Source organism: Crocodylus porosus, unplaced genomic scaffold (genome assembly GCF_001723895.1).
Source record: "Crocodylus porosus isolate Cpor-Errol unplaced genomic scaffold, CroPor_comp1, whole genome shotgun sequence".
Classification (NCBI taxonomy): domain Eukaryota; kingdom Metazoa; phylum Chordata; order Crocodylia; family Crocodylidae; genus Crocodylus; species Crocodylus porosus.
The window spans coordinates 121,442,643-121,469,749 of NW_017728931.1; the positions used below are offsets into that span (position 1 = coordinate 121,442,643).

Below are 27,107 nucleotides of genomic sequence, written 5' to 3' on the forward strand. Positions count from 1 at the left end.
AGATCTGTGCCAGGGGCTGGGCTATGACGCTCGCCAGCTCCTTGAGTACCCTGGGGTGCAGGTTGTCAGGGCCAGCTGACTTGAAGGTATTCTTTCATTTAAAATGTCTTGGCGTTCATTATCTATGAAGCATAACTCCTATTTTTCTTGGAAAAAAGCAATCTTTTAAATATGAAGAGCAAATGTCTCCCCATGTTTCACCTCACTAACCTAGTTTATTTTGAGCCAGACACTAGTATTACAGTTTAATTTTTCTCTTACCTGGGTCTCTTGCTTCTCCATCAAAGACGGTGTTTAACTTGGTCATTTCCTACAAAAGAGAAACAAATGTGAAATCCAGCCTATGAATTAGATAAGGAAGGAGAATAAGCAGTGACTTGGAAATTCTGACCTATATGGACTGAAACAGATTGATGTGACCTACATGTTGTATTCTTGTAGGCTAAATTTAAGCAGAACAGGCAACAAAAACCATTCTGGCTACTGAAGAAAATGAAGAACTAATCGGGTCTGACATGCTGAATGACTCCAAATGCACAACTACTAGAAGGATCATCTTCACTACAGAAATAGTTTGGAAATTCCTATCAAAAGCACTGAGGGAAAGTGAGCAATATAGGGAAAGGGTTTTCACACGCACCATTTTTTATCATTGAGAAAAAAAAAGGCGCCTGTGTTTAGGAATAACAAATTGCTCTCCAACTAAATGAATTGGGCTTTGCCAGAACCAAAAGATTTAGAGCCTTATTCTCTTCTGCATTACATTCGTGCTGGTCAGGGACAACTTTTACTGAAATCAAGGGAGTTGCACTTAGTTTAAAAGAGAAAATGGGTCCTTTGTTATCATCCTCATGCTTAGCCTTCAAATGTTCTCCTTTCTGACCCTGAACTGATTCTCTTGGTGTAGAGAGATTGGAGGTGAGCCTAGATTTTAAAAACCAGGGGCACACTGCAGTTAAATTATAGCTCCCATGAGACATTATGACAACATTTATGACCAGAAAAAAATCAGTTTGGGACCCAAATTCCGGAGAGGTCAAGGTGTTCTTTTTTTAAAAAAAATAAAAAGTTAAAATTCTTCCTGAAAGCAGATGGGGGGAAAAAACTATTTAGTCAAAAATACTGTATTCCATTGAAGAACAACTTTGATGAAAAATGTTTAACCAGTCCTAACAACAGTATCTTGTCCCTTAATTCTGATGTTTAGTCCGTGCTTTTTTAGGCTCTAATGTCACATGTTGAGCCACATTTATGAAAGACTTAATAAGCCACACTGGGGTGAATGTTTCAGTGTTACTATGTAAGAACCCTGATTTACTTCATCTCAGTTATTCCCTTTCTTCTGCCAAACCTTCATCAAATCACAATTTTCCCAAAATGACTTTTCCCTCCATCCTCTTTTCACATTAGTCCTAACAAACTAGACCAGTGGTTTTTAGACTTGAGGCACACCTCAGAAAATGCCAGGTCTTCATTTTCATTCTTTTTTACTATAAAAAATAATAGAGCAGTTCTTCTGTTGCAAACAGCTCAGATCACAACAGGTCAGAATGATTTGAATGCTACGGATTCCTACATGAAATCTCTGTGTCTATCTTGTGAATCAGTTTTGCACACCTAATAGTGCTAACATCATGCAGCACCCTTGAAAGGATCTGAAGTTACCCTAGTTGAGAATCACTGAACTAGACAATAGAAAACCCCACGACAAATCATACAACTATCCAACCTTTTATATGTCACCATTCAGTGACACTGCCTTACACTCCATCTTGTTTCTTGTCACTAGGGACAGTAAATTCTTTCAGGCAGGGATGTGCATGAAATATTGGACCTACTGAAGTCAAAATAAGGTTTGCCTTTCACTTAGTGTTCATCCAGTTTCTATAAAATATTTAGCATACTGCTGGGATAAAACAGTTTGCCTAGCTCATTGAATAGAGCCTGGTTATAAGACCTGGGTTTGAGTCCCACCTTTATCACTAGCCTGCTGTTTGACCTTGATCAAGTCACTGGTCTCTGTGCTTTAGTTTCCCTTCTAGTCCTTTGACTGTCTCATCTATGTATATTAAAAGCTCTTTAGGGAAGAAGTTGTCTCATCATATGCATATCAGTACTGAGGACAATGGGACTCCAACCTCAGTCAGCAATTGAGTGTTCCTATTATATTAATAACAGCCCTACAGACTTGGTCAGACCAAGCTTTCATCACCTGACTAAGACTGATTAGGACCACATATGGGTTATTTATTCACTAGCTGCTAGTGTCTCTAATGATATGTGTGCATTATAAAAATAGAACCATTCAATATTTATGAAACATTGGGTTTGCACAAAACGTGTGTCCAGCAGCAAGCTTGCTAAGAACTCTTCCTTGAAACCTCTTGTATTAGTTTATAGAATCGTAGGGTGCCTATACGAAAGCAGCAACACTGCTCTGATGTGCTGTAATTACACACATCAGAGTAGACTCGATTAATCGAGTATAATCGAGTCTGCTGGAGCATGGTAATTACTGTGCTCCAGCAGCTTCCAGTGTCGTGTGTATCAGCAGCCCCACGATGACAAATGGTGCCGGGGTGCTTTAACTTAAGCTCGTTCAATGAGCTTTAGATAAAGAGCCCCCACTGTCATTTTTCAATACAAGGGACACTGATACATGAGACACTCTGGGCACTTTAATTAGAACAGCTCTAAAAGCTGTTCTAATTAAAGCACAGCTCCTCTGCCCACACACACACACACTCCCAGAGCATGTGTATAAACACCCATAGAATCATACAGCAGTAGGGCTGGAAGGGACCTCTGGAGGTCGTCTAATCCAACCCTATGCCTGGAGAAGGCTCATGGGCGGATCTAGGATTTGGAGAAAGTGGGGGTGCAGATGGTGTGGCACATCGTTACATATAACACAATACATGTTTTTCTCCAGTTAAAGAGAAAGTAGAGATGCTGACAAACATGGGGGAAAGAAATGGCGCTTTACTGGAAGAGGAAGCACGTTAGTTTTACCCAGCTCTCCAGTGTCTGTATAGATTGGGTGCTTCAGCAGAGCTTTTCAGTGCCTTTATCTAAAGCTGATTCAATCAACTTTTAGATAAAATTGCCAAAAAGCCCTACTGAAACACACAATCTACATAGACATTGGGCAAGCCGGGTCGAACTAACAGTTTTGGGTTTTTTACATCTGTAAGCAATCTGGATCGGGGTGGACAAAATGTGGCCCATGGGCTGGATGCAGCCCACCAGGCCAGTGTATCTGGCTCGTAGGGCCCCAAAAAATTTAAAAAATTAATATTGATCTGCTCCTGGCTGCCTGTCATGCGGCCCTTGATGGCTTGCCAAAACTCAGTAAGCAGCCCTCCACCCAAAATGATTGCCTGCAACTGGCCTAGATGTTTTACTAATGTGCTATGGGGCTAGCACTATATTACTCACTTTAAGATCAAAGCAAAAACAAATACAACTATTGGAATGTGTATTGATTTGCTAGATTATATATAAAATTTAAAAAGCACAACAAAATAGGCAAAAGGTAGCCAAAATAGTGAAAAGATACTCTGGCATTAGTTCTGGAGCCATCACAGTAAGATGTACATCTCTTATTCGGATTCATAAAACAAAATCTCGTCTTTTTGGAGCATTTTTGCAGTGCCTCCAATACCTCACTATCAGTCATTTCTACACCTGAATTAATATTACCACACTTGAATTAAGGTTTTTAGTTAGAGCTTAAAACACTTTGCAGGGCTTTGAAATAAAAGAGGGACATTACCAGGAATGGTTAACAGACAGCAAAGTTGTAGAAGAAAGGGTAGTTTGAATACTGGAACACCAAGACCATTTACAAGGATAGAGAGTCATTAACACCTGTGGAGTGAAGAGAGACTAGGAGGAGTCAGGAAGGTGGCAATGAGCCATTAAGTCAATTTACTCTCTCAGCACTGCCTGAATAGAAATGTTGCTGCTGCTTCTCCCAGGCAATTCGTTTTAAAGTCTGGGTGGAGCAGTAATCAAAGAGGGGTGGAACTGTACCACTGCACCTGAAGTCCACCCTAGGCAGGATCATCCATACCCAAATCATTCCAAGCAAATCCTTGACTAACCTACCACTAAAACTACATGAGCAACCCTGTCAAACAGCCACGAGGCATAGCACTCTAACCTGCCACAGGTAAAGCGGGAGTGGGGGGAGGGGGAGGACAACAGTGGCCAATGTCTTGCTTCTGCAAGGTTTGTTTAAATATGCTCAAGAGATCCAAGGAAGAGGGCCATGCCCCATGCCACAGAAGGCAAAACTCCCACAGTTTGTACTAATCTAACCAAGGAATAGAATTCCTTCCTGACCCCAAATACGGTGATCAGTCTGACCCTGAGTGGATGAACAAGACCCTGTAGCCAGGAACCTCCTGGTTTTAGTCCCAGCAGGACCACTGGTACACCCCAGTCAAAATTCCCGGGCTGGGATGCAACCAACTCCTAATGCTTCTGAGGAAGGCAAAAAAAAAAATCCCCAGACACATGTAGGAACAGAAGGGGGGAGGGGGGGAAGAATTCCTTCCCACCCCCATGCAGCAACTAGCAAAGCCCAGAAGCATGGTGTAGTATAGACACAGCTACATGTAGATCATTCCTGAACATATCGAATTTCCATAGGTCCCACGCAGAGCCATTCCTTGGGTGGGGGAGGCAAATTGGGGTGACTGCCCCAGGGCCTGCGCTTTGGGGGCCCCGCAGACAGTGCTGTACAGGCCCTGCCAAAGGCACCACCACTTTGCACTCCAGCTGCTTGCCATGCCCCCCCCTCCTCCATGTCCCAGCTGCTCACCATCCTCCCCTTCTCCCCCCCCCAAACACAGGTTGCTATGCCCCAGGCCCCCACACCCCTAGGGTCAGCTCTGGTCCTATGACCACACTGTAAGCCTGATGCGGGCAAAAAGCTTTCTTTTATTTTTGTTAGCTGCAGCACTTACCAATACAATTTCTTTCTTGGGATTCTTTTTTTCTGTAGGAAAGAAAATACAAATTCTAAGCAATCTGATTCTAAGCGATATTAAGATCCAGTTCTTCAAAAGGGATTATTGATTCTAGCTTCTCAACTCTGGAGTCATTTTAAAGGGGTCTGATTTCCAAAGGGCAGGTGCTTAGCAATTTTGGGGGGAAAAAACCCTGTAAGGTATTTCAGTTTAGGAACCACAAGGTTGCTAGTCACCCTTGCAAAGCTTCTCCTTGAAGAGACATGAAAGAATAATTTGCAGCAAAGAATTTCCTCAACAAGTTTCCCTTTCCATAAACTGTAGGAGAGGGCTCACAAATTCAAACGTGTTCCTTACTCTGAATTTTTTGCCCATTTCTTTTGTGAAGAATTCTTCACTTGCAGGTTATTTAAATGTGAAGTTTTACCATTAAATTTGCTGTGGGGAGTGAAATTTGCCTTTCTACAGGTAGTAATCACTCGGACTGTGCACAAATTAACTGCCAGTCAAGCCATATTCTGAGCCAGGAGTTGCTCCATGGCCTTGTGCTAGCCCTTTTATCAGAAAGTGAATTTTACTCTGAAGGAATTTTCAAAAACCATATGCAGCTTTGTCCAAACCCTTTACTCGTCAAGCTTGTGCATTTGAAGTTCATGGAAGACAAAATGGGAAAAGTGCTGCAAACCCTGTCAAAATTCATATCCAAGAGCAAAGTATATATTTGTAGATACATTTTTCCCATTATTCACTCAGGCCACATTGGTGTGTTTATTGCAGCAGTACCATGAACTGTGCTACAGCAAGGATCTGGAGATGGGATCTCATCTGTTTCTTCAGGATCCTTTCATTCACACTCTGGGGGCCATATTTAATTCCCCTTTTTGATAAAACAGCATCTTCAGCTATCAGTGGTCCTTGTTGCTCAGCATGTCATGGCTTAAAATGTACTACTGTTAGAGATAAGCAAGAATCTGAATGATTCCTTCTAAGGGTCTTCCTTGTCATCTTCACAGCCTCAGTTTTGAGCACCTGATTATTTGAGACAGTGCCAAGCACCAACCTCTGGAAATCACTTAACTGTAAAATTCCTCAAGTTGGGTTCCCCACATAACTAGTTAGTTCTGAAAATCCTGCTCTTCCAAATTGCAATTTCTTGGTCATGTGGGGGCAGGACCTAAAAATTTCACCCGATTGAGTCAATGCAAACTATACACACTAAAGAAAACTAACAAGATAAAAGATATGGAAAAGGCTGACTCGAAACATTTGAGGCGCTTTTTATACAAGTGCTCTGGGAGTAGGGGGGAGAAGGGTGCTTTAATTAGAGTGGCCCTGAGAGCCGCTTTAATTAAAGCACCTGGAGCGTCTCATGTATCAGCATCCCCACACTTCAAAATGGCAGCAGGGGCACTTTATCTAAAGCTTGTTCGATGAGTTTTAGATAAAGCACTCCTGCGGACATTCTGAAGTGCAGGGATGCTGACACATGAGGCACGGGAGGTTGCTGGAGCATGGTAATTGCAACGCACTGGAATTGCAGCATGTCAGAGCAGTCTCCCTGCTCGTGTATAGGCACCCATGCAGCTTCGCCCAGCCATGCCAGAGTACTGGGGAAGGCCAGGCTTGATTTTTTTTCCAAGTGACTTAATAGATTTTTAAGTTTAAAAAGAATTATAAGGTTATCTCATATGGTGTCCTATACAACACAAATCAGAGCACTCCATCTGGGTACTCTTACATTGAGCCCAAGACATTACTTGTCTGAAAATGGAATGCTAAATTTCACTCTGATGAATAAGGAGAAGTTGCTTTTAAGAAGTGGTAAAAGTGAAGAAAATACATGCATACCTGGGGTTTTTGTCCTGAAATGAAAAATAGAAATGATCAACATTGTTAATTACTGCAACATCTTTTATACTTGCATAAAAAATCCATGTTGCGGTTCTAAGCCCAGGAACTCTGTTATTTTACACCTGGCATACAGGGAATATTTCCTTGTGCTTTGGTTAGTTTAGTTTTGCCAAGTTTGCTTTTACTGAGCCCCAGCATTTTCTATTAAGGTACCAGAAGCTGTGAAACAGTCCTAAATATTGCTCCTGTCCCCCATCCCCAGTGGCCATATTTTTGTGATCTTATTTATATATACCTTTATATACACTTACAGTGTTTGATTTTAAGGACTGATTACTCCTCCAAAATTATTATGTTAAAAAACTAGCTGCCTCTTTCTATTCTAGCCTTTACGGCAGGTCAAGTTTTAGATTTCCTGTGCTGAGATAACACCTTGTCAAATACTGGGACTGTTTAAAATGTAGTTTCAAAACATCAAGATTTCTATTCAGTGTGAGAGCCTGACTCCCACTAAATTATTAGCACCTATTAATAAATAACAACAATAATCTCTAGATTGTATGCCACTATGGTCATTTGTCATTCCTACCACAAATTGTTAAATTCCTTGAAAAGGCTTGTATAATAATAGCTTATAGTCATAGTTATTCTCTCTCATTCTAAATTATCTTGGTATACTTTACAAATTTAAGCCCAGATCCTGAAAGCAATAATGCAAGTACTTAATTTTAAGCACAAAGCAGAGCTACTCTTAATTCAACATATTGCTACTCTTAATTCAACATATGTTAAATAAAATATCAGTCTGTATAAACTAATGAGCCTGACTTAGGCATCCTAAACCAGAGATATCAAAGATCTGACTCGTGGAGCTCTGTCATCAGTCCCCAGTGCCACCCCTGGCTCTGAGTTGACCCACACACCAGTGGACCAGCCTTGTGTACAGGACCTGGGATGTGTGCTGCACACAGTGCCAACTCTAGCCAGTCCAGGACCCACACTACATGTGGCACCCATGCCAGCTGTTCTGGGACTGCACAATGCATGGTGCCTGCTCAGGGACCCATGCTGCATGCCGCACCCACCCTGGGCAGTCTGGGATGTGTGCCCCACACAGCACAGAGCCCAATCCAACTGGTCTAGGACCTTCATTGTATGTAGTATGTAGCACAGATCCTGGACTAACCAGATCAACCGTCATAAGCACTGCAGGTCCCACAGCAGCTAAGCATGTGCTGGCTCCAGCAAAGGGATAGGGAAGGGAGCACTGGGGCGGGAAGGGGAAAAGTGGTGGGGGAGGTCTGTGGGCTGGTTTCATCCCTGGATCATCCCTGTGCCACTCATCCAGCCTATAGGGCCAGATGAGTTTAACACCCCTGTCCTAAACAAGTGTAAAGCAGGGATTCTCCAGCACAGAAAAATCAGCCATCTCTGGGTTCTCCTTGCACTAGCTTTCGCCTACAAGCAACCTCATGAGTTCATACGAAGCTTTGCATTAATTTAACGGGGTGTATCCTGTACAAAGCTGCCATTAGAATCTATCACATTTTTTTTCTGAGCCAGGAATTGAGGATCAGTGTCAATATTAATGAGGTCCTTTGTGATCCTTGATCCTGACTGCTGCCTTTGGGCCCTCCTATCATTTAAGTCAGGTGTGTGAAATTCATCTCATGCCTCAGGTCAGATCCAGACCACAGGGCTCCTTGCTGGCTAGATGAAGACTGGGGTATGTGGTGGTCCCAACCCAACAAGGCAAGTGGTGACAGTGGCAGCAGCTGGGACTTTGGCACAAGAAATGTGGCAGCTGCTCCAGTACAAGGTGACAGCGGTGGAGGAATTTGGGCAAGTGCTCAGGCCAAGCAGCCACAGGGTAACCAGGACTGTTTCACCCCTTTCTTGCCCTCCTGCCACTGATGGCCATGTCAGTCATGGCCTGGGGCCCCCAAATTCTTCAGCACACCACACTCCAACTTCCAGTAGCCCAACAGGCCAGAGTGGCTCCAGGGGCCAGATCCAGTCCACAGGCTGTATATTTGACACCCCAGATTTATGTCAAACAGAAATTAGGTTTGTTTTGGCCCATGGCTTGTAAAGGCTGGTGGCTGCTGCATGAAACCGTATGCAACTCCAGGAAAAATTTCCATTTAATTTTCTTTTGACTTTTATCTCTTTAAAGAATCAAAATGCTATTACAGGTAGCACCAGCAGTTATTCCTGCAAATGCCATATTGCTATAAGATATTCAAAGGCAGAAATTCCATCACCTTTTCTGAGCTCCAAGCTGTCTTTATCAGTAACAGGTATTTCTTAATAGTTTAAAAAAATTGACTCCATTTCTCAAGGAGTCTTATGATTGTATTAGCAGAGTATCATTGGATTACTTACAGTGTGCGTTTATCTGCCTTGGGTTTTGGTGGGCAGTGGGTACGGATATACTTTGCCAGAAGGAAGGTTAGGTACCCAAGAACGCCAAGGAGTAGCATGCTTCCAAGGCAAATGACAAAGGACACATACCAAGCTGATGCAGAAAAAGTGTTTTCTCTTCTGTTCAGAAGCGTAAAACCAGGCTTTTAAAATAAGAAATAGATGTACATATAAAAGGTTCTTAAATACTGCATACTTGGCATTTCACTGACAAGTAGCATAAAAATACATTTCTGATTGTGACAAAGTGATGTTATATCAATACTTTTGTTTAAAATATTTAGATTGCCTTACACAACTGGAAGATACTACCTCGGAATCTTAACAGAGGGGGGGAAATATTGGATACCACTACTACTAATCTAAAGCAAAATAGGGATGTTTTAAAGTACTACCCTTGCATGTAGTTCAATGTCAGAGTAAAAAAAAAAGTTCCCTTCATTCAAGGTTTTGGATATAGAAGAATTCAGTCATAAAAATAAGTCATTGCATAAAAATAAGTAAAACCTGAAATTTTCAATTTTTTACTCTAGAAATGTTTCATTTAACAGCTGTTTCTGAGTTCCCCCAAAATTAATGTGCATTCAGAGTGAGTTTTGATTTGGCCAGCTATTAAAGAGTTAATGGCTCTTTAGTTAGGCTTGCATTTTTAAATCAGCTAAATATGGGGGGAAAATCTATTTTCTTTTCTCTACAGGTAGTGAAATTTCACACAGTATTAGTTTTTATGGTCTTTAGATTTCCTATTTTATCTAATTTTGCATGATAATTTTTAATTGGTCTCTGTACAATAATTTGCCAGCATTAATAGCTATCCAGCACTGATTGATATCTTAAAAGAGTGATTCTTAACCCAGGTTCTGCAGCACTCTGGTATGCCATGAGATCCTTTCAAGGGTACCGTGGGATGTCACGCAATGTTAGTGCTGTTAGGCGTGCAAGTATGAGTCAAGATAAACCCCAAATAAGAATCCATAGTGTCAGAAACATTTTGATCTATTGTGGTCTTCCTGTGTTCTTTGCAATAGAAGAATCACTCTATTTGTCCTTAGTCAAAAAGTGAGTGAAGGGTGCCTGGACACCAGCCTTCCAGCATCTACTTCACCCAGTTCCTATGCCAGGCATTTATGACTAAGAGTGGTGGAAGAGGGTAGTGAGCAAGTGGTGTGTGAAAGGGGACTTGGAGGGGTGGCCTGGTGCTTGTAGGCTGGTATCCCTGGGGAGGCAAAAGTGAAGGTTGTGGCATGTAGTCTGGCCTGTATGGTCTCAAAGTGTGGAGGAGGAGCACAGAGTGAATACTGTTAGGCAGCTTAATTTCTCATTTCAGTGGTTTTGTGTCAGATCACGTATGCATACATCTTGGGGTATAACCCTTTCACTGCTGGGTGCTTTGTGTGCTAACAGAGATGGGAGTCAGTTGGGAAGTTTGTCTGGCACATGTAACAAAGCTCTCAGAATTTCAGATGTGGTGTGTGTGGGATTCCAGGGTTCTGGTTTGGGCCTTTCTGTTTGCCTTACTTATGGGTTTACTAAAGGCTAAATTTTTTGTCCTTTGTCCCCATCTGCAACATCCTGGGACGTCATTCTCCCCTTGGGCAGGGGGCTGGACTTGATGATCTTCCGAGGTCCCTTCCAGCCCTAATGTCTATGAAATCTATTCTGATACATGAGGAACATAAAGTGCTGATACCACTAGGAAGGTGGGCAAAAAGTGGGAAGACCATGGGGCGCCCATCTCTCTCTAAGAAAAGTGGTGTGGCATAGCAGAAGGGAAGCATCCAGCCAAACAGTGGCATAAATGTCCTCTCTCTTGGAGTGAGGTTAGGATACAGAAGAAACCATGACTACAAATCACATTTCTTGGTGTGGCTGAGCTGTGGACCATGCAAATACACTACAATGAGCAAAGTTCCATCTGGTGCATAACATTCCTGGTACTTACACTTTTGTGTGTTTTAAAAAGTAATCAGGCATTGAGTGAGGGTAAGGGTTGTTGGAGGTGTTTAAAACAGCTTCAGTTCCTGCACACCCAGTCATTGGGTACAACATTTGGGTGACAGAAAACAGTCTTTCCTGGTTGGTGGATAGTGGGTTTTTAATCTTCAAACACATGAGTTGGTGCCCTGTCACTAGTATGTGCAAATCAGACAAAGAAATAGGTATCTGGGAATTAAAAAACAGTCTCTGCCAAAGGCACAAATTGGTATTAGTGTCTCATGCAAAGTTTAATTCCTACTCTCTCCCTATTAATGTAGCTGCCAAGCCTTTAACTTTTCAATCCTATGTTCTGCATGTGAGATTGTGATGATCTCCACATCACAGGCTGTGTAGCTCAAGCTTGAATGGGTGTGGGGAGGAAATGGACTGCAGAGTTGAATGCAGATAGGGTATTGGTTTTTTGTTGGATTCATGGATTGATTTTTGTCAAAGGGTCAGGCTGCTCTGGGTGATTTTTTGCATTGGAGTGACCTTAATGGCAAGGTGCCCAGACCTTATGAGTGAATGCCTTTGTACTGAAAAAATTGAAAATAAAATATAAATATTATGCAACTGCACCTGGAACCCAAGCCTATAAGACACTGACCACCCACAGTTTCCAACTGAAGTTAGTATTTATCTTTGCCCAAGACCAGACCCCCAGTACTTCTTGTGCCCTTTTATGTGCATATATCCTCCGCCAATTTTAATTTTATTTAATGTTTTAAAATTCCAAATAGTCCTTCAGTAGCAGATTGAGGAGCTCAGTGCACTTACTGTAGTAGGAAGGAGAGTAGTTGGGTTTGGGATAACTTTGATGCTTAATGTCACTGTTCCAGTTTCAACACGGACTGTTGCTCTGTCTCTACCAGACAGCAAATTGTCATCTGTTATGTAGATGCGCAAGCTGTAGGCCCAGGTTGTATCCAAACCATTTTCATAGTCAAACCTGGATGCAAGAATCAACCGAGAGCTGTTGGAGCCAGCACTCGGTGAAAAAGTGAAATGGTTATTCACGTTGCCTAGAAGTAAAAGCAAAAATACTCGCGTAAAGACACATTCAAAATATGGTAAAGAGAACCACTGATTCACTTGTTTCTGGGTGTTTGTCATTCCCATTGGCAGTTTGTTACTAATTAATTACACAACGATTTTGCTTTATAGTACTGCATTCAAAAACTGCCGTTAGGTATGGAACGCTCTAGTAAGTTTAACACTGGAGCATTTTATGGCATGGCTCCAGTTACTAGAAGCTAATTGTGTGGACTATCATGGATAAAATATTTTGTAGCTACAGAACTATAAATGAGGAACAAATGCCCCTACTGAGCACACATCTCAGGCAGATGATTTTCAGCTGGAACGCTAGGGGCCATTGCAAGAGACTCTCACAGCAACAAAATGAGTTGGCGTTTGCCTCAGGTGAGTTCCTGAGGACCACTTCTAACAAAAACAGCACAGGGCTTCTAGCTCAGGGGAGAGGCCTTTAAGCCACCTTTATACCCTTCAGAGTCTAGATTGCTCTGAGCCCCTCTGCGTAGTTTAAAGCAGAGGTGGGCAAAATATGGCCCACCAGGCAATTTAATCTGGCCTGCAGGTGCCTACCAACTAATTGTACCCCATCCAGCCCTTCTGCCCACAAGGATGGGAGTGAGGTGCCCACATATACACCCCCTTCCCCCCCCGAAGGGCCTGGCCCAGCCAACACAGCTTCCAGCCAGGGCTGCTGCTGCCACTGCTGCAGCTGCTGGGGGACGTGCTCAGCTTCCCCGGCATCCAACCTGCTCCGGGCAGCAGGTAGGGAAACAGCAGGGGTGCAGGGTGGGGAGCTACAGCTGGGCAGGAGTGTGGAGCATGGGGCTGGGGCTGAAAGCAATGTGGAGCCTGCACCCAGGGGTGTGGTGGGAGTGCAGAGCTCAGGTGGGTAGGGTCTGAATGTGAGGGGTGGGGGTTATGGAGACCCCCCCAGCATATGCCCCTCATGCTGCACAGCCCTCACCAGCAGCAGCAGCAGGCTGGCACTTGTGCCCAGTGCAGGTGCTGCTGCCTGGTGGCAAGCAGCTCTGGCCAGTGCTGCACATGGCAAGGAGTGCAGTCTGGCCAGCCCGCCTCAATCACACAGGGCTCTCTGCAATGCACGTGCAGCTCCGTGCCACCAGGGTAAGTCCCATATGATGGAGCTGGTTACCTTTGCCGCCCCCTGACTGCAGGTCCCAGGGCTCCACCAGAAGTGGAGGAGAGCCCTGGCCCCCGCTTCCCTGCAGAGTCCCCAGACCTGCACAGCAGGGGATGGCGAAGGCAGCCAGCTCTATTATTTATCTGTAGTCAACAAACAAGTGAGTGCTAAGAGCTGGCATTTTCCAAGGGCTGCCTTGAGTTTTAAAATATTTAGCACCACTGTTCTAGCCTAACACTGAAAGCAGAATTTGGCCTGGCCTTTATGAATGACAACTAAAGTCAGTGTGAATTTTACCATTAATTTAAATGGAAGCAGGATATCCAGCTATGTTTTAATGATTTCTGAAGTATTGGGCACTACAGAATTGAACTACAACCACTGTAAAGGTTAAAATGTTAAATATTGCTTTTTTCCATAAAATCAAAAGGGAATGTCAATGTCTAAGAATTTTCCCAGGGCACATGATAATGAAATTCAAGTATCAAACAAGTACAGTACCTGAGTTGATAAAATAACGGAAAGATCTGGGACTAGAATCAGGATCATGACACAATATACTGAAACCTTCAATATTGGTTCCAACAGCTAGGTCTACTGGAACTGCAAGTGAATAGGAATTGGGTGTACAAACTGGTTTTTCATCATTCACTTCAAGAACATTGACAGTTACCTGAAAGAGAAGAACAGCTGCTGAACTGGAATTCTTCCATGGTGATGTAACAGAATACTACCAGTGCTACTAACTGTTGGGATTTGTTCTTTTACACACATTTGAGCTGACAGTAGTTGAAGAAGACTAATGGATCCTCTGCCCGTCTAGTTTCTACCGTGAAATTGTTGGCCTTCATCTAATTTTTTTTACTCATGTTCCTTTGAAAATATTAGAAACAAAGGAAAGTTTTCTTAAGGTGAATTATGTGATAAAACTACAGTTTCCTGTAGCTAGTGTGTCTGAGTTTTTTAAATGTTTAAATTATGGCATAGTCAGAATGGAATATAATAGTACTAATTTGCTCTTAATACATACAACCTGTCACACAAGGACTTCAGAGCACTTCACAAGGACTAATGTGAAGTATTCATTCCCCACAATGGATAGGAGGTGCTGGAAGAAGAGGGGTACCTGGGTGTGTTGGTCATTCAGAAGTTAACCATAAGTGGTGTCCAAAAAAGGCTTATGTAATTCCAAGGTAAATTAGGTGATGGATATTTAGAAACAGCAAGGAAGCATTAGTGCCACTGTACAAGGCATTGGTAAGATCTCATTTAGAATATTCTATATAGTCCTGGTCTCCTATGTTAGAAAAAGTTTAAACCGGAACAGGTGCACAGACCAGCTATTATGATGATTAGGAGAAAAGTGAATCTATCTTAGGAGGATAGATCAGAGAAGTTTTGCTTGTTTAGCTTACCAAAATGAAGGTTGAGAAGGGATTATGATAAGTCTTTATAAATAGTCATAGGATGAATATTAGGGAGGAAGAAGAGGTATTTAATAGAACTGTGTGAAGCTTCCATCCCCGATTCGATTCAGTGGAGATTTGGCCTGTTTCAGCAGCTGAATCTCTGAATCCATGTCCAATCAGAGTACCCTTTAATCTCTCCAAATCGAATCGGAACCCTCCAAATGGATTCAGAAAGATTCGGTGATTTGGACATTGAGACAGCGTAAAAAAAATTTTCTACATGCCTCTAGGTAGCAAGGAATTGTGAGTGCTGCAATGCTGGGGTGCATGGAGCATCCCACAGAAGCGCAGGGGACTCCCCAGCGTGCTTGGCAGCAGACCCAAAAGTGGACCAGAAGTACTTCCGGTCCACTTCTGGGTCTGCTGGGGAGTGTGCTGGGGAGCCCCTCCATGCTCCCCCAGCTCAGCAACTGGTGCCTCCTGGAAGGGGGGGGGGGGGGCACCCAGGGTCCTCCCATGGCCAATTGCCTGGAGGTACATAGAAAAAATATTTAAAGTTGTGTCTGTGTCTGAATGGCTGATTCTCTGAATCAGCATCAAATCTTCAGATTCGGCCAAATCAAATCAGGGAGTGATCTGAATTAATGAATATGAATGTGAATTGAATAGTGCCCACTTCGTACACCCCTAGGATTTAACTTAAGGGCAAAGTAAGTTCAAGATTAATTGGCTACAAACTGGTCACAAACAAATTTATCCTGCAAATTCAAAGATCCCTAACCATTAGAAGAGTGAAATTTTGGAATGGTCTTCCAAAAAAGTAATGGAGGCAAAGAGCCTGAATTGTTCAGGTGTTTTGAGTATCAGGTGTCCCCTTCAAGTGATGAAGAGAAACTCAAATTTCTGTGTGGGTGGCTTTCATATGTGGGATGGTGTCCTGTAATCCCATACTGCTGTCTTTCTGTAGTGCACCAGGAAATTCTCCCACTCTCCCTCCCTGAATGCATTATTTGGCTCCTGTAATATTTTTTTCACTCCCTCTGAAGCACAATAGGGAGACCATGACTAGAGATAGGCAGCTTGGCTTGTAACAGTTCTTAGAAACCTCTTGAAGCTCTGGCCAGTGAGTCTTGTTCACTTACTTCACAACAATAATCCCTAGATTTCCTGTTGGGAAATAATTTTTCTTTATGTCAGACTGGCAAGTTCTGTGGAAGAGGCGGGGGAGCTGCCTTCCTCTGAAGCGCAGAGTCTGGTTCTCTTCCTAGGAAAAGAACTCCCTATAATTACAGTGATGAGATATTAGTGGCTGGGGACACATCCAGGCTGCGGGGAGGTTGGCTATATCCTTCTTCAATTCCTCTTTCCTCCCTGCCACCTACAGCAGCTGAGGGCCCAGCCCTGCCAGAGCTGGGCTACCTGGCCCCTCTTCCCAAGCCAGGTGGACAGCCTGTCAATCCTGCTAGCCTGGGATGCCAAACCGTTCCCCTTTCCAAAATTCAAGATCTCCTGTTGTAGGTGGCACTTGTTTCTCCTGCTCTTTATCTATGGTACATTATAGGGTTTTTCCCCTTAAAGGCTGGATGTGTGAAAGGGGCCATTTCTGTGAGCCCCTTTGTACGCATGGGTGGTACTGTACACAGGGGATGGGACTCAATGGCCCAGGAGACCCCTTCTAGCATTGACGTAACTAGGATAGGACAAATAAAATAACTGCCTCAGGTGCCGACTTGGTGGGCAAGAAGTCGCTGCTGCCCCAACTGAGCCCCAACACCACTGTCCTTTAGTCTTACCTTCCAACACATTTAATAGTAATTCAAGGCCTGATCTGTGCAGAGAGGGAACGCTGCTCTGTAAGTCAGTCCTCCCTGATGTGGAAATGAGAGGCAGAGAGGCAAACACTCCCCTCAGCTTCCTTCACACAACATGCTTGACTGGAGTGGAGAGCACTTCCTTGTGTGCAAGGTCTGTGTGTGGCCAGCCTCCACAGCTGGGGTCTTCGTGACAACCCAGACTAGCGATGGCAAAGCACACACCATGTTGCATATCACTGATGACTGCCCATCGACTAAGTTCAGCGGTGGACTACAGGAACTGCACATGGCCATTGAGGATGCTACCACATGGCTCAGCAATTACGCACAAGCTGACTGACTTCTCCCCAAAATACACTGGTGAAATCTAATATGAGGCAGTAGCAGAGCAGAGATACCCCAACCAATACAGGGCACAGTTTGCACACAGTAAGTTTAGTGCTTTATGGATACAAAAGGAGAATTGCAAGCTGTGGAGAGCATAGAAGGAATACTTACTGCCATAGGCGCTGAGTACGCAGAGGCCCAAAGGCCCTGGCCCCTCTTGGGAAGACGGTAGGGTGAAAACCTGTCCTTAATTGAGCAGGACAGTCCCAAAATGAAAACATCAAGTCCTGGTCCTGGGCTGCATGATTCCAGGACAGAATTTGTCCCAGATTCCTATTACTGTGCAGGCATCCAGGTTTTCCATTCACGGTGGAAAAATGTGGGAAATGGTGGGTTTCCCCATGCAGGCTGACAGAGTTCCAGCCCACAAGGGGATGTAGGGAGTGGGACACAGTGGACATGTGTGTACATGCACAGGAATACAGCCCCAGGCAGCAGAGAAGAGCAGCTCCCCCAGCTGCCTGCAGGTAAGTCTGTGGGGGGGAGCAGATAGAGGCCCCCACAGTGAGGGAGGGAGTGGGGCAGGGGCTGGGCCTGAGGGCACTGCCCAGTCAGGATGGTGCATGGGGGCTGGAGTGGGGAGCAGGACAGAGCCATGGGTGGCTTATCCAGCAGGTGGGGGGGCAGCTTCCTGCCACTGCATGCACTCTCAGGGAAAAGGCATGGGGGGGCATGTTCCCCCCAGATTTGTGTGTGGGGCAGGGGCAGATGTGGGCTGCCCTCTGCAAGCTCAGGGCTCCCACCCTCCTGCCCTCTCCCAGGAGACCACTGCCAGCCATGCCACCAAGGCGATGCACCCTCTGCCTGCTCAGCAGCAGCAGGGGTACAGCATGGACTGACATTGCTGCCAGGTGGGCAGGAGGCACCTTGCCAAGGTAGTGCAGCCAGCACAGGCCTCCCTGGGGTGGGGGGAGGGGGCAGCAGGATGGGGAGCCCCAAGCTCGCAGAGAGCAGCCCTCATCTGCCCCCATGCCCCCATGGGCTCCACTCAGCTCTGCTCCAGCTGTGCCAGCAGGTGGAGGGGGACGACGACATCATCTTAGGCCCCCACCCCAACCCTAGCAAAAATAAAAGTCACAGCAATGCTTACTGCACCACAAAATGTCAAGCAGGGAAGACTAACAGGTTGATAAAATAGTATTTTAAAAGCCCAACAAACCATAGAATAAGGCCTTAAATTATTTTTAATAAATCATGGCATCTGTGTCAGAAAGTGAAGGAAGGCTTCATCTTTCCTGAAACCAAGCTCTGTGAAGGGACAAGCTTCAAGGCCTCTGTATCACTTAAATGGGATGTAATCTACGGGGTGAATTTTGTCTCCTGATGACCAATGTGTTTCACTTAATTCACTATTCTTGCCAGGAGCAAGGAAGAAAATAGTAGATAAAGGCAGTCAGGCGCAGAGAAGTGGGGCAGATTTACTCACAGAAACTGTAGCAGTCTTCTCATTGTCAGAGGCCTGCACCTCGAGAACGTACCTCTGAGTTGTTTCATAGTCCAATGTAGCTATAATTTTCATATCTCCTTTCTCTGGGTCAATCCAGAATATATTTGTGTAACCAAAAGTGCCACCCCCACCTACAATAGAATATGTGATTCCAGCGAATGGCAAATCTTTGTCTGTGGCACTCAGTCTTCCAATTTTAGAAGTAGCTGAAAAGAAAAGAATTTATGTTATTTTAGTGGTTTTAACACATTGAATACAAAGTAAAATACAAAGATCAGGTTCTCCTAAATGAGTTCCTAGTTAAGATGATGTAGGCAGATGATGTTAAATGAAGGAATGTGTTTAGATTTAACAAACAGGGAAGAGGAAGAAAGACAGCCAGACATTTTCTATATTCTAGAAATATTTTGGGGGGTGGGAAACTTCACATCTGAAGTTCTTGCAAAAAGGTACATTTTTTGCCAGAGTTAAACCAGTTCTGTCCCATCAAACAACTTTCCTCCAACATTGTACTAGCCTAACTTGGGTTTCATAGTTTCATAGTTTGTAGGGTCAGAAGGGACCTGAGCAGATCATCTAGTCCGACCCCCTGCCATGGCAGGAAAGAGTACTGGGGTCAAATGACCCCAGCAAGATGTTCATCTAACCTCCTCTTAAACACCCCCAGGGTAGGAGCCTGCACCACTTCTCTTGGAAGCTGGTTCCAGACCCTAGCCGCCCTGACCGTGAAGTAGCGCCTCCTGATATCTAACCTAAATCTACCCTCTGCCAGCTTGTGACCGTTATTCCTGGTCACTCCCGGCGGTGCTCAGGGAAACAGTGACTTCCCCAATGCCTGCTGATCCCTCTGACTAGTTTATAACAGGCCACAAGATCCCCCCTCAGCCTTCTCTTTTGGAGGCTGAACAGGTTCAGGTCCTGCAGCCTGTCCTCATAGGGCCTGCCCTGCTGTCCCCTGATCATACGAGTGGCCCTCCTCTGGACCCTCTCCATGCTGTCGACATCCCTCTTGAAGTGCGGCGCCCAGAATTGGACGCAGTACTCCAGCTGCGGCCTGACCAGTGCTGCATAGAGGGGAAGGATCACCTCCTTGGACCTGCTTGAGATGCTTGGTGTAAGGTGAGGGAATGGGAGGTTTTATGCCCGGGGGTGGTAGATTGGGACTCAAGGGGAAGATTCAGTGCTCACAGACCATAGGCAGAGAAGCTAAAACAAATATAAACCACTTTTGTATCCTCTTGGTAATGAATCCTCAAAGGGTTGCAAAGGCTGCCAAAGCAGAGATGCAGCAGCCTGCACTGGCCATTCTCCGAGCAGCAGCACTACCTGGGATCTCTGCCATACACTCCTTTCCCACTGCTGATCACATTCACTGTGCTGGTGAGGGGTCTTAGAAGGCAGCTTTATGGCCATCATTTACAATGCTTGTGCCAAGACATTTGCTGTCAGCTGAACCAAGACTTTGGGGACCCATTTATGCTGCTCTAGCCCTCCTTACCTGGTGTAAATTCTGCAGCGTAGGAATGAGGCTGTCACCCAGGAGATCTGAGCAGAATTTTTGGCACTTCCACAAATTTCTTAGATTGCCTGGGGGAATTGTGTAATCTCACCACATCTCAATCCCCCATATGCAGGCTAGGAATAACAATACTTTCTTTCTCCCACCCTTTGTATGTTTTGTTTGTTTGAAGGCTAACTTGTTACTAGGTGCCTGTGCAGTGCAGCCTCAGTCTTTGAGGTGCTACCTTAATACAAATAAATTACAAAAATAAAAATGGACAAAAATGTACCATGAAACATTCTTTTTGTAGCATAGCCTTTACTTACTGTACCTGGAGTAATTTCTGGAACATTAAATACATATGATGAATTGTCAAAAACTGGATCAAACTCGTTCACTGGAAGTATTTTAATGTAAATGTAGATATTATCTGGAAACATAATGGAAGATTAAGTGCTGGTTAAGTGTGGCTGTGAAATTTTTTCTGGAACTTAGTCAAAATTCACATACATCTTTTCCCATGTAATTATAGCACCGGAAAAGTTTAAACAAAAGAATAAAACGGATACTTGCTCATATAATTAGGCCATGCAATATCTTGTACCACAACTGTCAAAGAATATTCATCCTTCATTGCTTGGTTAGCTGCATTTTCAAAATCCAGATCTCTAGCTGACTAAATTAAAAAGAAACACAACTATGTTTACACTTAATTCTATAAAGCCATAGTACACACTTTGGAAATGATTTTTTTAAGAGCTTACTAATTTATGTACCACTGTCCTTCATATTAGTACATGCACTTACAGCCTCATTATAACACAGCTTGTTTATAACAAAACCCCACGTTTAACAATCCCAACAGCAAAAACCATCTTTTTTTGTTATTTTGCTGTAGCAAATTGACTATCCTATTATACATTCTGGTAGTGTTAGAGTGATATTGTAGCCATGGTGGTCCAGGAATTATGTGAGAGGCAAAGATGTGTTTTTTGTTTGGGGTTTTTTTTGTGGGGTAGGGTATCTTTTATTAGATGAACTGCATGGTCTTAGGGGTCTGAAGAAGGGCATTTGATAACCAAAATTTTGTCCAGTGTTGGCCCATCTATACTGTTGGTTGAGTAAAAGGTATCACAAAAAATCCCTGCCTTTTGAACATTTCCTGGACCATCACAGATACCACAACACTCCAACCCTACTACACCAATGTAGGCAAAACTAAACTAGTTTAGGGTCTGTGTGATTCATCAGCTACTTTTTTATAAAAATATAATGCCAATCACACCATGTAAACTACCATTTTTATGTGTCTTGTGCTTGCCGGTTAGTGTAGTCTTCATAGTTTTTAATCAATGAAATAACTACTATTACACACATGAAGCAACTGGATGTGGATCTTGTAGCTGCAAATGTTGAAACTGATAATGGCACAAGGAACCCATTCTTATTTCACGCAAAAAGCACAGGTGTGAATTGTAGTGTGCATTTGTCAGGACCCTGGGTCTTCCACACTGTCAGAGGGAAGCCTGGGCAGCAGTGCTACCCAGCACCTGGATAAATATCAGCTTCAGCCCAGCCTGGGCTCTCCCGTGAGGTTCCCAGTGGGGGACCAGTTGACCTGGGAAACACAATGGGAGCTATGAGCCCTTGACAGGAGGGCTTTAAAACCCTCCCACTTCCTCTAGGGCCTTGACCCAGCAGCACTGTTTTCAGGTAATCCTGTCTTGGACTCCTTCAGCCTTGTTCCTGTCTCAGACCTCCTGGCCTTGATCAACTGCTGCTCTCACCACAATCTTGTCTCAACCCTTGGTTTGACACCTACCAGTCAGACAGATAGTTGGCTTCTAGTAAACCCCTGACTCTGGGCCTCATATCCCAGGCCCTAATCATTGTTTCTGGTTTCCTCTTCCCTATCCTACTTCCTGAATTCCTAGCTCTCTTCTTGTTCTGGCCCCTGCCAGTTCATCCCTCCCCATCCCTAACTGCCTTGCTGGATCCTGACCTAACCTGGAGATTTCTTACATCTTGGTCATAGGATTGACAGCATCTATATAAATTTACTATTTTGAGTAATACATTCTTATCAGTGGAGTAAGGAGGTGGTAATGAATTTGGGGCTTATGTTATGAATATCGTCTTTCTTCTGAATTGCTAGGACCTTACGTGGCACATCACAAATACAAAGGTAAGTCTTGAGTCAGCCTACAGTATTTAAGTCACTGAGATTTATCTACACTCCCATATAATTGTTAAAAAATGAATGTATGTTAATTTAGTGTTGTGAAGCTCACTCCTGTGTGTCTTACACTCCTTAGGAAAGACATTTCAAACAAGTGTGTGGGTTTGGTTAAAAAAGGGGGAAAACAAACTACTTTCTGATTTTTAGAATAAAAAGCAATTTTGCTTCATCATTTCTATAATACACAGAGAACATTTCCACGGAGGATTTTGTGGTACGCTTTCTGTCAAATCAGTCATTCACCAGCCTTCGCTTCATTATGACATTGATTACACTAATAGTTTTTCTTGAAAAGTTAATGAATCCAGGGTGTGATCTAAAGAAATGCCCTTAATTAGATATAACAAGCTGCCTCCTTAAATGAGACATACTAAAATAAAATCATAATTAACTGACCACAACTATTCCTGAGCCAGCTGGATCCAGTGTAAATGTATCGCTTCCAAGTCCAGACAATCCTGTGAAGTTAAATTTATTGTTTGGTGGCTCAACATCATTATCATAGCAGTAATCTCTCAGGGCAAAGAGATGTGTCCCAAGGGTAGCTGTTTCAGGTATCTCAAAGCTGTTTAAAAGAAACACATTTTCCATCATGCCTTTTTACAGTTTTCCCCTGAATAGCTGCTTAATGGGTTTTGAACTGTACTGTATGTTGACTTCCATTTACTAGTCAAATCAAAATCCCAGGTTCAAACATCTGAATGTGAGAATGGAGCTGGAATTTGTTGCATATTACACTGGCAGTTACAATCTCTGTACTGGGCAGAATGAAAATATGGAGCTGGACAGAAACCAAGGGCCTATTATACCCCTCAACGTGGATACCTGATTCAGGATCTTAATTGCCCCTTTAAGTTTTAACAAGTATCTTTTTTAAAACATGTATTTCCTCCATAGATGGACTATCAACATGCTGAGACATGTTGCTTCATTTGACCTTAAACTGATACATACATGCCTTTGGTTTGCTGTTTATCAAAGGCCCTGAAGCCAGCAAAACACTCAAATACGTGCCTGCTTACTTATTTGAGCAGTTCTCTTATAGTTGATATAGGACCAAATTTCAGTGGGATTATCTGCATGCTTAAATTTAAACATATGCTTGTTTAGTCCTACATAACTCTTAAACTACACTTGAATTGAATTTCACTCTTACCTGAGAAAACCTTATGGTATATTTTCATAAAAGTATAAGATCATGACCTGTCAATCAGAAGAATATCTAATGCATTAACCAAGGCAATTCTCCCTTATCACATCAGTTTTGAACAGATAAAAAGTGCTTCTTCAGTGAATGGAATATCAGACAACCACAGAGTTGCAGACAGAAGTCCCAATGTTCTGTTACAATTCTTGTCATTGTGCATGCATCTACATGAGGTATTAAAGCAAAGCAATAAACTCTGGCACTTACCATGTTGGAGTTTATTGCTCCCAAGCACCATGTTTACAGGTACTCCCAGGACCACAGCACGTTGAGCCGGGTCAGAGCAGCCCTAGCTGGCAGGGAGCCCAGGAAGTCAGCCTGCCAGCCCAGAGCTGCTCTGATCCAGCTCAACATGCTGTGGAAGGGCTGGCTGGAGTGTGAGAGCACTCCAGTGCAGGGCTAGCCAGCAGGCAGCCCCCACTCTGAAGCAGCCTTGTACCCCAGCCAGCTGCATCAACATCTACACACATGGTGCTGCAGAGTAAAAAAACTCCACATCAGGACAGTTCTTATATTTATTAAGTCCTTCTGTGGAGTCTATTAGTTTCCTGCAGCCTAATTAGGGCCACACGTATAGATATGAGATGTTTACTATGTAGCTAATTATTCTACTCTACAGTAAATTGCTCCTGTAAATGCGCCCTGTATATTGGTGAAAAGCTCCAGTGCCAGTTACTTTTGTACATTTGTGCTTTACACACAATATCTCCTTTCCCTCTCCCTCCATTCTTGCTCCTGGCTGACATGGAATGGGATCAGAAAAGCTCCAGTCAATTTACCCAATACTGCTTGAGCAGTCAGGTGTTTATATCTGTGTCAAGCACCATGGGAAATATCCTTGTAACTGGTGCTCTGCCTTGGGCACAGACTCCTTGGGCTCTGGGTGACTCACAGAAGTCAACTGAGTTAGATCCAGGTTAAGGTGGGTGTGAGACAAGAGCAAGGCCCAGAGAATCCCACTTGTAATCCTTGTTCAGGCACAACTCCCTGTGACTCGGTTACAAATGGAAGCACTTATAACAGCCAAAAGCTATAGTCATGAAATGGTTAATTAGACTCACGAAGGGTAAAAGAGTCCAAATTGTGAGAAGATTATTGTATCTGGGGTCATAATACTTCATATTCAATATTTGTAAGTTTGGCTAACCATAACTGGTAGGGCTGTAACTTTCCATGCTGTTCATGCTGAGTCTGTTTCAGGCTCAGTCTTTTTTAAAAGTACCTGAAAAAGATTTTAGCCATTTCTGAGAACAAGGTCAGGGGAAAATTTACTGTCATGCAATAGTTAAAAAAAAAATTAACCACCTTCCCTTTAAGAAACTCTAGTGCACTCATAGTTTGGAAGCAAAAATGTGCTATTTCTCAGAGTGGTTAAGAGTATGTATTTTGCTATTCCTGTGAAAATCCACCCAAATTAGGCCACATTATAAACCTATGAAAACTCCCAGTTCACACATGCCCTGTGGAGAGCTCTTCAGAGTACAGCAGCTACAGTCTCTGAAGATGCCCATCCCCACTGAGCATGGCCCAGCCCCTCACAGCTTCTAGTACTGATCACACTGTGCATGTGCCATCACCACCTAGCCCCACTTACAGGACAAAAGGCTGCACTTAGACTTTCCTGTAATTGCTGCAGAGGTCTGTGAGGTGGCTCCAGCCCTGCTGATGACGTGTAAGGGAGGCCAATACAATGCCACATGTCAGTTTTTGTTGTTTGCTTTAAAAATAATTTTAAAAAAACTTAGGGAGTTCATAAAGCAAAGCCTGTTAGCAGAACTTTGTTAAGGTTGCAAAACCAAGCATTCAAAAATTAAGCAATCTCATGGCACAGGACTGAATATAAAGGAAGGGAGGTGGGTAAAGAATGGCAGAAGCTTAAAACAAAACAGCCAGAATAGTTTGACAATTGCCCCTGGAAATCAGCAGCATAGAATTAATCCACTTAATATATTAGCATAAAATGAGAAAGGAGAAAAGTCTTTGTATAGATGGAAGAGATGATAGACAAGGTGATCTGCAGAAGGGCGTGTAATTGAAAGCTTATCTCACATCTCTCCCAACTATACGATGGATCCAATAAAAGATATCACCAAGAAAACCTTGCTTCTCATGTTGCACAGATATTTTTGGGTTAAGATTTCAAACCTGAACAAATCAATGTTCACATCCCATTCACAGTCAGCGTTTACCAGTAACAGCCTATAGTAAATAACCTGTTTGAACACCTGAATGTAGCCACTGGACGCTTCACTGAGGTGAGATGTCCAAGATCGGACAATGGTCTCAATGTATGTGTGTCATACAGGATGGTATGACTAGCTTAGTACCTGAGGGTATACGGGTTGCATTCTGGTGGGTTGTCATTGATATCTTTAATAATCATTGTTATCTCTTTTTCGTTCATTTGTCCACCCCTGGGACTGTCCTCCACACGTATTATCAACGTGATTCTTGGATGTAGCCGGAATGTAGAAGCTTCACGATCTATTCGTTTAGCCACTTGGATGACACCAGTTACTGCAAGGAAAGGTATCAGAGGGTAGAGCCTTGCTGTAGGAAAACTACGAGCACTAGTGTTTGAAGAGCAGATGGTCTCCTCCAGGACCCAGTGGATCAGAGAGCTGGTAATAGGGTAAAGAGCCTTTTGAACAGCTGCAATACAGCTGTTCATCTAACTCTGTGAAAGGAACAGGCATGTTCCATCCCCTTGCTCAGTGAGTAGGTATCCCCAGCACAAGAATATCACAGGCAGCCTTGGCAGAGACCAGTCACTCAATGGGCATGGATATTAGTTGCACTAGCAATACACCCATACCAGAGTCTCCTCAAGTCAGGTTTGAAGCACGTGGGCAGAGCAGTTTTGGGAAATGTACACTACTAATGCTCACACTGTCCCCACTCTGTGGCTAGTGAGATGGTTTCATGTTTTGGTGTCGTCCTTTCAATATCCTCTACCAGCGCTAAATCTCACTTATAATGGAGAAGAGCCATTCCAAGCTGGGATGTGGTGTGTAAATTCTGGTGTTCAGCCATTCTTTATTAAGTTATGTTGCCCTTTGTCAGCCACTTTTGGAAGAACTAGATTACTTGTCAACAGTCCAGGACTATCACCAAAAAGCTAAAAGAAGGTAAAGAAATGGATTTAAGCACACTCTTGGTTGTATAGTGTACTAATGTGGAGTTCTGCCAAAAGCTACAGAAAATCAAAGATTTTTGAAAAAGGCTGAACAGTCAAGGAACCCAATTCTCCATTACCCTGTGTCATAACTAGCAACTTGTAACTGTGGTACTAATTCATGCAGAAGTGCCAAATCCAATGGGTTCAAGGCACAGTGGCTTTGCTTTCTCTCTCATACCTGGTCAAGTACAACTCAACTGACTAATGCTGGCTTGTCCAACATACGGCCCGCGGGAGCCCGCCGAGGCATTTTCTGTGGCCCGCGGTGCTGCGACAGGAAAGCACGCCGTGTCCCTCCCCAGCCCCTCAGCACCTCCCTCATGGCTGCTGAAGGCCTGGGGAAGGGACAAGGCTCCCACACGCCCGCGTCACCTGACGTCGCGGACGCGGTGCTGCGGGAAGGGCAGGAGCCGCGTGCCCTCGGGACAGGGCGAGCCCGGCCGCAGCAGCCGGGGCCGAGCTACCTTTCCCCACCCGCGCCGGTCAGTCCCGTGCCGAGGGGCACGCGGCTCCGCCGCCGC

General features: G+C 43.9%; 1 protein-coding gene across 1 annotated transcript in view; it reads right to left on the reverse strand.

Annotated features, from left to right (window-relative positions):
• Positions 1–27,107, reverse strand: part of CDHR3 (cadherin related family member 3) — a 67,938-nt gene that overhangs the window by 4,587 nt on the left and 36,244 nt on the right. Inside the window, exons 8-18 of the mRNA XM_019543967.1 lie at positions 25,736–25,925; positions 22,594–22,766; positions 20,536–20,634; positions 20,294–20,392; positions 18,441–18,667; positions 13,906–14,077; positions 12,000–12,250; positions 9,213–9,394; positions 6,825–6,838; positions 4,974–5,005; positions 262–310 (exon numbers count right to left, since the gene is read on the reverse strand). Of these exons, the coding sequence (XP_019399512.1) occupies positions 262–310; positions 4,974–5,005; positions 6,825–6,838; positions 9,213–9,394; positions 12,000–12,250; positions 13,906–14,077; positions 18,441–18,667; positions 20,294–20,392; positions 20,536–20,634; positions 22,594–22,766; positions 25,736–25,925 (1,488 nt within the window). The remainder of the gene's footprint in view (positions 1–261; positions 311–4,973; positions 5,006–6,824; positions 6,839–9,212; positions 9,395–11,999; positions 12,251–13,905; positions 14,078–18,440; positions 18,668–20,293; positions 20,393–20,535; positions 20,635–22,593; positions 22,767–25,735; positions 25,926–27,107) is intronic.